Here is a 13,258-nt window from a genome sequence, read left to right on the forward strand (position 1 = left end):
TGTGGGACTAACAAATGAGGTAAGTGGCATCGTAAACAGTTCCCGTGAGGTCGGCGAGGGTGAAACGGAGCTCACAGTGTGACATCGGAGATATTGTCCATTTTTTTTGGGGGGGGGGGGGGTAGCAGCACCTCAGGTAGTGGAACTGAAACCGCCCGCGTCACTCGAACCCCCAGACGGGCGTTTCACACTCTGCCAGTCCTCCGTGCTCACACGGACATTTGAATTCAGCAACCGTCCATGGCACTGAATGGGGGGGCGGGGGGGGGGTAGAAGTGGGCGGGGCTACCCCAAACACCGGTTGGGGTTTTTTTTTTTTGCGCAAAAAAGTCACTGAAAACAAAATTCAAAAAAAAAAAAAAAAAAGACAAGTAAAATGTACTTTTACTGAGAATCAGTTATCTTTTGAGCCCCAAATTTTTCCATTTTAATGCGTGAATGTCAGAAAAATCAATATCGCTGCATTATCAATTATATCAAGTATGACTTTTTTCTCCTGGTTTTTTTTCAATAAAATTATGCTTATGTTTTTATTTTTACCTTTTTTCCTGAAATTTGTAAAATGTTTTTGGTGTAATCTCCACCCATACAGAAGAAAATAATATTTTGACTTTTACTGCAATATTACGGATTATTAAAAAAAAAAAAGTTTCCAAGTTGCATAAAATATATTCCTTGAAATATTTGAAATATGTTTCTCTTTTTTTTTTGTGTGCGTGTGTTGTTGTCAGGGCAACCTCAGTCCTCCTTCATAGTGTCCAAGCTCCCATTTTTGATTTTCACTCAGCAGACTTTTAAGTGTTGCTAGTAAAAGAACCCAAAGACCCAAAAGGTTCCAAACCCAGCCAGTGTTTGTTCACAGCCAAATAAAAAGTGTCCTATAAAGATGAAAAATATTAAAGTCACGACTCTGGCCTGATGTTTAAGACATTTTTGGAGACGTTCGTCTTCAGCAAGCAAAAGCAGTCCCGGGTGCTTTTAAGACCCGGTTTCAAAGTGTGGCGGGGTTCGAACGAGCGTCCGCTTCCGTGCGCGGCGGCCCGCGTCACGGCGGGAGCACCTGCCTGAGGGCGTCGCGCGTGTTCTGGCCCAGCTTGTCGGGGAATCTGACGCAGAAGTCGAGGATCATGTCGCCCCGCTTGTTGGGCCACTTGGACAGCGGCAGGCCCTCGCCCGTGATGCGTTTCTTGGTGCCGGGCTTCACCACGTCCCGCGACGTCACCGTGATGGTGCGGCCGTCCAGCGTCGGTGCGCTGACCGTGCACCCGCACAACGCCTAAATAGGCAACACACACACACACAAATATTAATAAACCACATTACCTCTGCGACACGTAGGTGGCATCTGTGATTGGCCGACATTGACGTAATCATTTTTACCATAACATCGCGACAGTTGTTGCAGTAGACTTCATAACCACAACACACACCGCCTGCACAGCAGAGGTGGCATCTGTAAAGCTGACGTTTAGATAACATTAGCATAATAGCAGGGGTTTTTTTAACTTACCATCATTAAATCAATAAAAATGCTGCTTTTCAAATCTTTTTGCCAAAAATGCTCTAATATGATGGACAATTTTTTTGAATCTAGCTAGTAATAATTGCACTATGTATATGATAAACTGAACTCCTGTTTGCCCCTCCAAGAAGGTTCTTAATTGGCGACATATGGTATGGATGCTGGCAAAGAACTTTTGTCTACGTGACGCGCCGCCACTTGAACAGTTCCTAGACATGAAGTTTATAAGCCGTAACTTTTTTCACACGCTTTCAAACCTGCGGCCCATGCAGTGATGCGGCTAATTTGTGCCGCAAGGGGGCACTCGAGCGGAAAAGGTAAGAGTGACGCTGGTGGAATATATGTGCTGAGGAAGTGACTTTTACCAGTATGTTTTTTTTTTTACCGGCCCTGTTACCGCTGTGCTTGCCTTTAGTTGCAGCGTTACTGCCGTGTCTCAGTCATTTTTACCTGTATGTTTTTTTTTTTTTTTTCAGACCCCGTTAGCACCGTGCTAGCAGGACTGCTTTCTTACTGCCGCATCGCAGTGATTTAGGTATATTTTCTTGTAACCAGCCCTGTTAGTGCTGTCCTACCGTGTTGTTACTGTGTAGCTGCCGTGGCTGTTTTTTTTTTTTTTACCTGTATGTTTTTTTTTTTTTTTTTTAAACCAGCCCAGTTCATGCTATCATCTTGTTGCTACGTTAAGCTAAGCTAAGGTATTAAAACTTTGAAAACTCTTGCGCACCGTCTTTCTTTGCAAATATTTCACGTTTAAACGTGGGCACATGTGGCTTTTACACAGGTGCGGCTTATGTACTGTATGTACCAAATGGTATTTCCTTTACAAATGAACTGGGTGAGGGTTTTAATCAGGTGCGCATTGTAGGCTGGAAACGACGGTATTTTGTTCAGCGATTAGGTGAGTTTATCAGCGAGTAAGGACAGAAAACTCACCGAGAGAGAATTTGTCATCATGACTAACTGTAAAGCTGACGTGTATGATAGAAAGCAAGTAACAAAGGATTACAGAATCATAACTGTTGAATTCATTGATGTGATATATAGTACATAATCAAAGTAAGTTATCAGAGGTGTCAGCTACACAGCGTGTTATATTAATTGCGCCATTATTTTTAGGACAACAAAAATCCAAAAGATCTATGTTACGATATTTTAAATAAAGATCTATATGGAAAAAAAAAATTCTTGTGATTCACGCTTTTCTTGGAGTTTTTAAATCAGAAAGTCTGAATTCACTAAAAATTTTGAATGTAGTATTCCTTCTACAATAAAATATGAAGTCTACTTATTTGAGGGGGGAAATTAATACAAGAAAATACATTTACACCCCAAAAAATGACATCACCATTAAAGCAGTACTTTGAATTTTCAAAATGGACTTCTGATATGATTCGTAGCGCTTGTGTCCCCCTTAGAAGCGTCCGGGCGAGCGTAATGAAAAGTACTTACGTCTCTGAGCGATATCTTGGCAGGGTATATAATATCGGAGCCCTCCCTCCTGAACACAGGGTGAGGCTTGTCTTTGACCACAAACACCACGTCGGCAGGAATGTTAGTGGGGGTCTCGTCGCCCTCGCGGGGGAAGGTGATCTTGGTTCCCTCTTTCCAGCCGCGCTTGATGTCCACGGATAAAATCTTATCCTCGCTGCGCGTGGTCCGGCCGTCGGGGTTCAGTCTCTTGCGCGAGATCTTCATCTTCTTGGTGCAGCCGGCGAAGACCTCCTCCAGGCTCACCTTCAGCTCGTGCACCACGGGCGGGTCCTTCTGCCTCTCACGGCCGACGCGGGGGCCGCCCAGGTGGGACTTGAAGGGCCGGTGGAAGCCGCCCATGTCGCCCATCCCGAAGGCGGCGAAGGGGTCGGCGGCGTCTGCGCAGTCGTCGCCGCCGTTTTGCGAGAAGAAGTGGTCGAAGGGGCCGCGGCCGCCGAAAAACTCGGCGAACATGGCGTGGGGGTCGCCGTGGAAGGTGTAGTTGTACGTGGAGCCGGTGTGCGCCCCGCCGCCGGATGAACCCTTCAGGCCTAAAAACAGGAAACGGGAAGTCATCAATTCTAGTCTCTCTCTGCCTTTAGTAAACAAAAATGTCACATCAGGTGTATCCATCCATCCATCCTGTTTCTTTGCCGCTTATCCTCATGAGGGCCGCGGGGAGTGCTGGAGCCTATCCCAGGTGTCAACGGGCAGGAGGCGGTGTGAATGAACCCTGAACTGGTTGCCAGCCAATTGCAGACATCAGCTGTATATACACATATGAATATGCACACAAGTGCCAAGTTTTTCTAATCAATCATATTCAAACACGCTTAAAATGACAAAGCACACACACACACACACACGAGTCCCCATTTCAAATGTTCAAATAACCCAACATAAAGTTCAGCCGTTCTGCTTGTCCTGATAATTTGTGGGGCCTCATCTTGCATCATCATAAATGAGAAGTGAATCGATTTATTAAAAACGCAATTTGCGACAGAGTGGCGCATTTAGAGATGGACTTGATTAGTTTATGGACATCAAGTTTTTTTGTGCGTGTATGGCAAGCGTTCCCAAATGTCATTTGAAATGAGCATCGTCATGATTACGTCATGAATGCAGTCATATTTGTATATATCGTGATTATGTCTTGTTTTTGACATGTGACAATTAACAGGAGCGAATTACATATTGTACGCTTTTCAATCATTTCAGCTGGCGAGGCGATAAGCGGCGGCGGGCGTTCTGGTTCTTTCCAGAAACTTCTCCAACTGCGGCGATTACACAATTATGGAGATATGAGGAAATGGGGCTTCAATTGAAAACAAATACCTTCTTCGCCATATCGGTCGTAAATGTCTTTCTTTTTGGCGTCGCTGAGGACGTCGTAGGCTTCCGCTATCTCCTTAAATTTGTCCTCGGCCCAGGCGGACTTGTTCTTGTCGGGGTGGTAGCGGAGGGCCTGCTTTCTGTACGCCTTCTTGATTTCGTCTTCCGACGAGCCCTTGGCTATTCCCAGCACCTTGTAGTAGTCCTTCCCCATCACAACGGCCGCTCACTTCTTCCCCCGCGTCCCCAAGGAAAAAAATCGACATTCCGGGTGGAGCGAACGCAGACTCCCCGCATGGACTTGGACGCCGCTAGCTTGCCGGCTAGCTGCAGGTAAATAAACTCGACGCGGAAACTGCTTTCCGCTTCACGCCAAAGACGAGGACTCCAGTGTCAACCGGCCGGATTGAGGGAGCGTACGTCAAACTGGCGAGTCGAATGGGGTCAACCGTGACTCGACGTCTCCGGGGCCGCCGAGGCAGGAAAGAAACTTCTGGAAGAAGCCGAGCTAGCGTTCCTGACGTGTGTTGAGATGATTCCCTGACCCTGACTTCCGGGTTTGTGCTAAGACCAGGAAGTGGGATAAACACAGTTTTAAAAACGCCAAGTGTGTAAAAGAAATATTTTCTTAAAACGCCAACTGTGTACGATAAATATTTTCCTCCACAAATCACATTGGATTTTAGTCAAAGGGATATGTAGATTTGGCATACAAAATAGTTCACGTTTCCTCACCTTCAGCTAGTTTACATAAAGTTGCGCATGCGCGACTTTATGATTGCCGCGCTCTTCATTGGCAGTTTATTATTTTATTCCGTTTTAATACAGTATTGTAATTCCATCCCATTTTTAACGGCTTACAAATACACATATTTACGGAAGTGTATTACTGCCACACCAAAAAAAAAGGTCGCGTTTCACATAATTATGTGATACGTTTCACAGAATTTAGTGAAACGTTACACAGAATTATGTGAAACGATTCACATAATTATGTGTAAATATCACATAATTATGTGAAACGTGACCTTTATTTTTTTTTTTTTTTGGTGTGGCAGTAATACGCTTCCATACATTTTACATTCGATCCACACCGTTTCAACTTCAATATGTTCCAAAAATTCACGCCAGTCGCAATTTCACATTTTTCACTGCGCACAAAATTTGATTTAGCAATACAGTGTATTAAAAAAAAAATGTCCAATTCAGGAGCAACGGAGAATCGGCAAGAACACAGACAGACCAAGTATAAAGACTTGAGAGACTATGAAACAAGGTACATTATAAACATTGATTTCCCAGTTGAATTTAGATTAAATATAGAATATGGTCAGGCAATATTCCAATAATTGCCACGCCCAGAACTGAGAAAGGACAGCAAGAGACTGCAAAAAAAAAAAAAAGATAAAAATATGTTTATCATAACATTTCCTGGACAGTTTGGGGCACAGCCTTGTTTGCACCTAATGTAAAACTTGAGAGATCTGCGTAGAGGACGTCATTCATCGGACATTAAAGGTCAATAGTAGGAAATGATAAGTAAACAGGTGGTCAAGGGTGCGTGTGTGTATGTTGGCACATGGAGCGACTTCATCACACCAGATCGGACTTTCCAGCAGGCCCGCTAAAGCCAGAATCAAAGCAGACGGGAGCGGTGTCTTTTAAAGCAGAAGATCGCTGACCCGCGTCCAAGGATCGCACGTCGGTATTTGTCGCTGGCCCGACTGCGTACCGCATGCGTCGGCCCAAGGTTACGGCCGAGCTGCTGTGTGAAGAGCAAATCAGGCGGCTTATATTTAGCCTTGCAAATGGCGCTGTGTGGATTATGTCTTGCGGCTCTCCGATTTCGTCTTCAGCGCCTCTGCCTACCATGACGGGGGCTGCGCTGTGAGCTATTCAGGTGAGGCAGTGTCATGTTCTTCCACACCAGTTCATCCTCCGGGCATTTTTTCCCCTCTTCCTTCGGCGCACAAACCCAAAGGATATTTGCGTTTCGCCGCAGTCTTCCTCCGGCGCTGAAACGCTACCCACCCACCGCTCGTCCCGGACCCACGGACCAGTAGCGCCGGACGTTGTTCCGCCGGACAACTCTCTGGAACCATGGACGTCCTCGCCTTAGAGGCGAAAAATGTCAACGGTTCGGAGCCCGAGAAAAAGTCTTCATCCAGGCCCCGACCCAAACCGCCCAAAAAGCCAAAAAGGATAGTCTACTTTGAGGTGGAGATCGTGGATGTAAAGACCAAAGAGAAACTGCTGCTGCTGGACAAGGTGAGCCTGTTGGCCATGATCCACGCTTTTTAATTTTAGAATTGTAAAATATTTTGAAGTCATCGTCCTGTGATCGCAGATGTTTGAAGTCCTTGACAGCTGAAGTATGTGAAGTATGTTGTAGGTTTTATGGTTCCTTGTGGCACTTTGGCAGACCCCAGGATGGCTTCCATGTATCTGTTTGGTATGTAATTTAGCACAAACTGCTGTGCGCTAAATATGATGTCATTACAGTAGGGTGGAGAAAGTCCAGGACATGAGAGAGAGACAATGAGGAATAGAACGATGGTTAACACATCACAAAATATGTAGACATCCTTAACTAGCTTCTATGGTTGTAGTCCAGACCAAAACTCACTCCAGACAGAGACCTCCAGAAGCAGAGAGTAAGTCAAGACAAGGATTCTACTAGGTCTCTCTAGAACAAGACTTTAGATTGAATCAGCATCAAGACTTTGATGGGTTTGAAAACAAGTCAAAACCATGATTTTGGGGAACCAAGATCGAATTCACACCAAGACTTTGGGGGGGTGAGTCAAGACCCAGCACTTTAGGGGATCGTAAGTAAAAGCCAAGACTTTGTGAGTTGAGTTAAAGTCAAAGACTTAAGGTTGACAGAGCAGAGATTAAGACCAAGACTTAGAGGTTTTAAGACAGAGTCAAGAACAAGACTTTGAGAAGTCTAGGCCAAGCCAAGATCGAGACATCAGATAAATTGAAGACCAAAAATTTAGACCAAGTCAAGGTTCAGGTTTTAGACAAAGTCAAGGCCAACGCTTCAAGGAGCAGAGATCAAGTTGTTTACGAGTTGAGACCATGTCAAGCCCAAAACATTGAGGACCTGGGATTAGTGCTAGTAATGTTCGACGACAACCCGCTAAGTACTGGTATTCTATCAATGGTAATAGAGTACTGTTTTTAATCATAAAAAAAACCCAAATGTTTTACAGGTGGAGCCAACTGCCACTATTTTGGATATTAAGGCTTTAGTTCACAAATCATGTACGTATGTTTAAGAAATGCAGAACAGCAAGGAGAATGTTTCAATGTTTGACCACGACTTGATCCATTTTTCATAGATCCAAAGTGGTACCCGGCCAGACAGTCCCTGCGCTTGGACCCAAGTAGGTCCACTAGTTGAACGCCCATGTGATCTACAGCGTGGACTTCAATGGATGATGTTTTATCCACAGAGGCCAAGTGTGTGAGGGATGAGGAAGTCCTCCAAACGCTCCCTGTGGGAACCACTGCCAGTTTCTACTTCAGCGACCTCGGACCGCAACTTACATGGGGGACTGTGAGTTCGTAACCCGCGCAGTGTGACACCATTTCAGGTCGTTTGTCTTCATCTCGCCTCCCGCATCGCCTTTCAATCCGAGGACATCTAATCTCACGGCTCCGACTTTCTCCGAAGTGTTTATTCCCCCACCCCAATCTCAGGTCTCCCTCAGTGTGCCACGTTGTTGTCCCCATGCTCACTCACATCTACACTATTTTTATGCAAGTACTCTATTGATAATCGACGGATATCGGAGATGTTGGAGGTACACCATCAGGTAGGGGATTCTATACGGTGCCAATGCTCAAGCAGTCAAGACCAGATTTTTAGACTAAGACTTTGACGGCTTGAGACCATCTCAAACGAGACTGAACCGCCAAGGACAAGTCAAGATCAAGACTAAAACAAAACAAAGACTTTGAGAACTTGAGGCCAAGTCAAGACCAAGACTTTTAGGTAATGAGACCACGTCAAGAGGTCATCTCGAGCCAAGCTCCAACTCGTCAAAGGCGTCCAAGTCTGTGCGAACATTGTTGGTATTTGTTGTTGAGTCATTTGAGGTGCCTGAGGATGGTGAGAGGCTCTGTAGTTCTCAGAAGAGAAGAAGATGAAATTGAAGATGAGGAGAGAATGTCGAAAGCAAAAGGATGACGGGGTGATAGGTACGGAGGTAGAGGGGGCGGTGTGACCAGCCTGTGCCACCGTGGTTAGTGGGGGAGAACCCGAGCAGGAACTGCAAACGAAGCCTTGAAGTCCCTTTGAATATCGGGTCTGGCCGGAGCAGGTCCAATGAAGTCGGCCTGGTCTTCTATTTGCAGGAGCGACACAAGCGCAATATCCCAAAGTTTGTGGCAACATGTCTCGTAAAGGACTTTGAGGCCTTCTTCTGTGGACGGTACCCTTGACGGACTGTCTCCCTTTTTTTGTTTGCTTGCCTTAGGTGTTCCTTGCAGAGTGCGCAGGGCCGCTGCTCATCTATTTAATGTTCTACTTCCGCCTCCCCTTCATCTACGCTCCAAAATACGACTTCACCGCCAGCAAGAACTGGGTCGTACAGTCCGTGTCATCTTACGGTTACTTTCGCCCCCCTCTGTTATCTGAGAATTATTACATTTTAAATATGAAAATGTCTTTTTCCCCCCCCGCAGCTCAGCTTGCATCTGTCACTCTCTCCATTACATCAAGAGGATTTTGGAGACCCTGTTCGTCCACCGCATCTCGCACGGGACCATGCCTCTCCGGAACATATTTAAGGTGACTGGGAGGCGGCGGGAGATTTGAACCCAGAACCGTTTAAATCCAACAAAACAAGTGATTCCGCAATGAAATCAATCATGTCATTATCCTAGCCGCTTATCCTCACAAGGGTTCCAGGAAAGCCGGAGCCTATCTCAGCTCGCTTCGGGTGAATGGCGGACGACACCCTGAACTGGTCGCCAGTCAGTCGCAGGGCAGATATCGACACCATCACTGAGCGGGAATCGGTCCGACGCTGCCCCCACCAAAGTCAGGCGTGTGTGCCACTACACCATCAGTGGCACGTTGAAAATCAATCACTGCTCTGGAAATATGAAAATGCAATTCTGAGCGTGAAGAAAACAAATCGACACTGATATGTCCTTTAGATTAAATCCTTAGGATGTCAAGTAAACAAGCTTTGAATCAAATATAAATTGATTTTTCAAAAATGAGTTAATTATAGGGCAAAAAAAACAACTGGCAGAGCAACAAGTTATAGCGGTCCGCATGGCTCCGCCTCAATTGTTGTCATCGAAGGTTCCGAGTTCAATTCTCTTCTCAGAAGATAGAAATGAGCAAATGTGATCAATTCTTGCAGAATTGCGGCTTTTACTGGAGTGCCGCGGCTTGGATGGCGTACTACATCAACCACCCGCTCTACACGCCGCCGCGTAAGCGCCACCCTCCGACGTTCCCACTCATACATTCATAATCGGGCTTTCATAAATTCACTTTTTTATTTTTTTTTTTTGTCCCCCAAGTTTACGGGCAGCAGCAAGTGAACGTCGGACTTTACGTTTTCTTGGTAGGTTTAACGTGAAAATCAAAGCTGTAAATGTAACAAAGCGCTCACGCTTGGATTTTTTATTTTATTTTTTTGTACTAAGTTTTGCCAACTCGGGAATCTTTCCATCCACGTGGCGCTTCGGAACCTCAAGCAACCAGGTAATTCATAAATTGGATTTATTATCTTTTTTTTTTTTTGGGTGAGGGGAGGGCAAATTTTGATTTCCTGTCATCTCAGGTTCAAAAGTCAAGAAGTTTCCATACCCGACGAAGAATCCATTCACGTGGATTTTCTGGCTGGTGTCCTGTCCAAATTATACGTATGAGGTAAACCCGGGAAAAAAAATATGCAATGCCAAAATTGTTTTGGGGAAAAAATCTCAAAGTGATGCACAATCCTTTTTTTTTTTTTTACTTATGAAAATAAGTTAACACCGCATACTAAAAATGGTGGTAGGCATAAATGCAGGAAATACAATTTTTTTTTTCTTTTGTTTTACAATGAAGTCCCGAAGTTATCTGATTCAATTTCGCCTTGATATTTACCGTAATTCCCGGCCTCCAGGGCGCACCTGGTGATAAGCCTCGGCGCTAGCGTTAAACTCTTTCTGTGTACAGAGGCTTATCACCAGGTGAGCTAACGCCAGCGCCGCGCTAATGCTAGCACCGCATCACCGCATAAACCGCAGGGTTGAAAGCGTGTGGAAAAAAGTCACGGTTTATAGACCGGAAATTACGGTATCCTCACGAGGGTCGCGGGGAGTGCCGGAGCCTTTCCCTGCTGTCAACGGGCAGGAGGCGGGATGACACCCTGAACTGGTCGCCAGCCAATCGCAGGGCACATGGAATCACAATCACACCTTGGGGCAATTTAGAATGTCAATTTTTTGGGGAGGAAACCGGAGTACCCGGAGGAAACGCAGGCACGGGGAGAACGTGCAAACTCCACTCTGGCGGGTTAGGGGTTAGGGATCGAACCCGGGACCTCAGAACTGTGAGGCCAACGCTTTCCAGCTGATCCACTGTGCCACCAGAATTAACCATATTGACACCCAAAAAAAAATGCTAAACCTAACGTATTCCAAAACTATGTTCCACAATGCACAATTGCAAGGCGAGCAAAGGATGTCAACTTAACTTTCACGCGAAATCGTACCCAAAGCGATGTTTTGCCCTGACCGGAAGTTGAAGGCGAATGACCACGTGCGCGCGGTCAAGTTTTTATTCTGCGTTTACGCTGCCACTTCCAACGGCCGGCTTGACGCGCGCGCGTGTGCCCGCAGGTGGGCTCGTGGCTGGGCTTTGGCGTGATGACGCAGTGCCTCCCCGTGGCTCTTTTCACGCTGGCCGCCTTCGCGCAGATGAGCGTGTGGGCCCGGGGCAAACACCGCAGCTACGTGAAGGAGTTCAAGGACTATCCCACCCTGCGCTCCCCCATCCTGCCCTTCATCCTTTAGAACAAGGGGGTGTCAAACTCATTTTTGCCGGGGGGCCACATTGTGGCTACGGTTTCCCCCAGAAGGCCGTTATGACTAAAACCATATTATTCTTTAATCGCCTCGTCATATTCACACTAAACTTATGAACTAGCTTTGGAATTTTTTGGGGGAACTATTTTTGATACTTGCAATATCTCAATGTTATCGTTTATGATATGGCAATTTTAATTTTTGGTCCGGATTTGGGCAAGAATCATGGAAATCGACCCAGATGATTTGCCTTTGCGGGCCGCGTAAAATTACGTGGCGGGCCAGATCTGGCCCCCGGGCCTTGAGTTTGACACATGTGCTTTAGAACTTCGCCTCGGCTGGGGCGCTCATTTATTTATTTTTTTTTTCCATTTTCCTATCAGGGGCCACATCTGTTCAAATCCTCGCAGGGTCGTACAAAAAAATAAAAAATGGGATACCCCGACTGTTTATTATTACATATTTTGAGCAATTTGGTTGTATTTGTTTTGACATCTCCACGGCGATCCGTGGAGTGCCACTCGATGAAGCGCGTGACGTTTGATGGCTTGAAAGTCTTAATATTAAGGGAGAACGTTTTATTTTATTTTATTTTCCGCTACTTTGCTTGGTTTTGAAAGCATTTACGCGTCAATTTGCTGCTGCTGTTTCACCGCCTACAGCAAAAAAAATATATATATATATTTTTTAAGCGTTTGACACATTTGACCAGCAGCAACATGAAGTGCTTTCAAGGTGACATTTTATAAACAAGCGAGTTTTTAAATTACCTTATTTATTGAATTAAAAATTACACTGCCCAGTACAACTTTTGTTATCTGCTTATTTTCAAAAATGTGTGTGTGAGTGAAACTAGACTGGCTCATGTGTTAACGTTCATAACAGTGATGCGCCACATACAGATAAGCACAATGAATGTACTACTTACTTTTCTTTTCATGTTATGTATCAAATGCATGGACTGATGATGGGTGTTGTGGTACATGCTGCTGGTGTAGATGGCGTGGGTGCGATTTCTGGCCAGTCCCAAGTCTGTCTTAAAAAAAAAAAACAACAAAAAAAAACCAAAAGGGTGGGTTGCGCCGGGAATGGCATCTGGCGTAAAAACTGTTGCCAAGCCAGTCGTGCCAGTGACTTGCTGTGGCGCCCCCTAACGGCCGCAACAACATGGAGTAAAGTCTGTATTTGGCACAGGCGCAAAGATCCAAATGGTGTCAAGCAACATGAATACATTTTTTAATGCCTCCCTTCTCTGTATTTATTTGTAGACACTGCTGAACTACGGAGCCCCTAAACGGACATAGAAAAACAAAAAATAATTGGTTTCTCATTATAATGAGTAACTTACTCATTGTAATGAGTAACTTTCACATTGTTATGAGTAACTTTCACATTGTAATGAGTAACTTTCTCATTGTAATGAGTAACCTAGGTTACTCATTACAATGAGTGTCAAAAAACGGCTACCTATGGGCTGTAGCTTATTTACCTGGTAGCGGTAGCTTCCTGAATAAGGGTCTTTTATACATGCACACATGCTTTGAAAAACCAAAAATAATCTAATTGGTTTCTCATTGTAATGAGTAAGTTACTCATTATGAGAAACCTACTCATTACAATGAGATAAGTTTCTCATTACAATTAGAAACTAGTTACTTTTTTTTCAATGTCCCTTTAGGGGCTCCGTAGTGAACATATACTGTGCGTTTTTGTTGTTTTTTTTGGGGGGGGGTTGTACTTGACTGATGCGATTAAGAAAAAAGTAATCATAGTTGATTAATTATCACTTTTTTTTTTTTTTAAATAACAGGACCACAGTCCCCACCCTTTTTTTGTGGTCCAGACCAGTTTCACACGATGGCTTGGCAAGAAAAAAACAACGATTAAGAA

General features: G+C 44.9%; 2 protein-coding genes across 5 annotated transcripts; one reads left to right on the plus strand and one right to left on the minus strand.

Moving 5' to 3' along the window:
- Window positions 1–113: 113 nt before the first annotated feature.
- dnajb1a (DnaJ heat shock protein family (Hsp40) member B1a) lies at window positions 114–5,059 on the minus strand. 3 transcript variants are annotated; one of them, XM_061845754.1, is made up of 4 exons: window positions 4,331–5,059; window positions 2,975–3,546; window positions 1,381–1,461; window positions 114–1,276 (listed from the first exon to the last, which is right to left on the minus strand). In XM_061845754.1, the coding sequence occupies exons 1-4, from the start codon at window positions 4,539–4,541 to the stop codon at window positions 1,046–1,048; spliced, it is 1,095 nt and encodes a 364-aa protein (XP_061701738.1). In that variant the 5' UTR covers window positions 4,542–5,059; the 3' UTR covers window positions 114–1,045. The 3 variants fall into 3 exon arrangements, with proteins under 3 accessions (XP_061701738.1, XP_061701739.1, XP_061701740.1); XM_061845755.1 differs by lacking the exon at window positions 1,381–1,461 and having other exon boundaries at window positions 4,331–4,983; XM_061845756.1 differs by lacking the exons at window positions 114–1,276; window positions 1,381–1,461; window positions 2,975–3,546 and adding an exon at window positions 3,555–3,761.
- A 168-nt stretch (window positions 5,060–5,227) lies between these two features.
- Window positions 5,228–12,581, plus strand: LOC133514239 (very-long-chain enoyl-CoA reductase-like). Of its 2 annotated transcripts, XM_061845757.1 has the most exons (13): window positions 5,228–6,227; window positions 6,330–6,595; window positions 6,720–6,779; window positions 7,546–7,597; window positions 7,675–7,719; window positions 7,789–7,892; window positions 8,815–8,930; window positions 9,023–9,128; window positions 9,712–9,784; window positions 9,875–9,918; window positions 10,001–10,058; window positions 10,138–10,226; window positions 11,183–12,581. In XM_061845757.1, the coding sequence occupies exons 2-13, from the start codon at window positions 6,428–6,430 to the stop codon at window positions 11,354–11,356; spliced, it is 1,089 nt and encodes a 362-aa protein (XP_061701741.1). In that variant the 5' UTR covers window positions 5,228–6,227; window positions 6,330–6,427; the 3' UTR covers window positions 11,357–12,581. The 2 variants fall into 2 exon arrangements, with proteins under 2 accessions (XP_061701741.1, XP_061701742.1); XM_061845758.1 differs by lacking the exon at window positions 6,720–6,779.
- The last annotated feature ends 677 nt before the right edge of the window (window positions 12,582–13,258 follow it).

The sequence above is a fragment of the Syngnathoides biaculeatus genome, chromosome 16 (genome assembly GCF_019802595.1).
Source record: "Syngnathoides biaculeatus isolate LvHL_M chromosome 16, ASM1980259v1, whole genome shotgun sequence".
NCBI classification, from domain to species: domain Eukaryota; kingdom Metazoa; phylum Chordata; class Actinopteri; order Syngnathiformes; family Syngnathidae; genus Syngnathoides; species Syngnathoides biaculeatus.

Bases quoted from the DNA above. Each gene is read 5' to 3' on its own strand.
- LOC133514239 (XM_061845757.1), top strand. From the start codon at position 6,428: ATGGACGTCCTCGCCTTAGAGGCGAAAAATGTCAACGGTTCGGAGCCC. The intron at 8,931-9,022 runs GTCCGTGTCATC...CCCCCCCCGCAG, and splicing joins AGCAAGAACTGGGTCGTACA to CTCAGCTTGCATCTGTCACT. The intron at 10,059-10,137 runs GTAATTCATAAA...CTGTCATCTCAG, and splicing joins TCGGAACCTCAAGCAACCAG to GTTCAAAAGTCAAGAAGTTT.
- dnajb1a (XM_061845754.1), bottom strand. From the start codon at position 4,541: ATGGGGAAGGACTACTACAAGGTGCTGGGAATAGCCAAGGGCTCGTCG. The intron at 1,462-2,974 runs GTAAGTACTTTT...TCTAAACGTCAG, and splicing joins CCAAGATATCGCTCAGAGAC to CTTTACAGATGCCACCTCTG. The intron at 1,277-1,380 runs GTAAAAATGATT...TTGCCTATTTAG, and splicing joins ACAACTGTCGCGATGTTATG to GCGTTGTGCGGGTGCACGGT.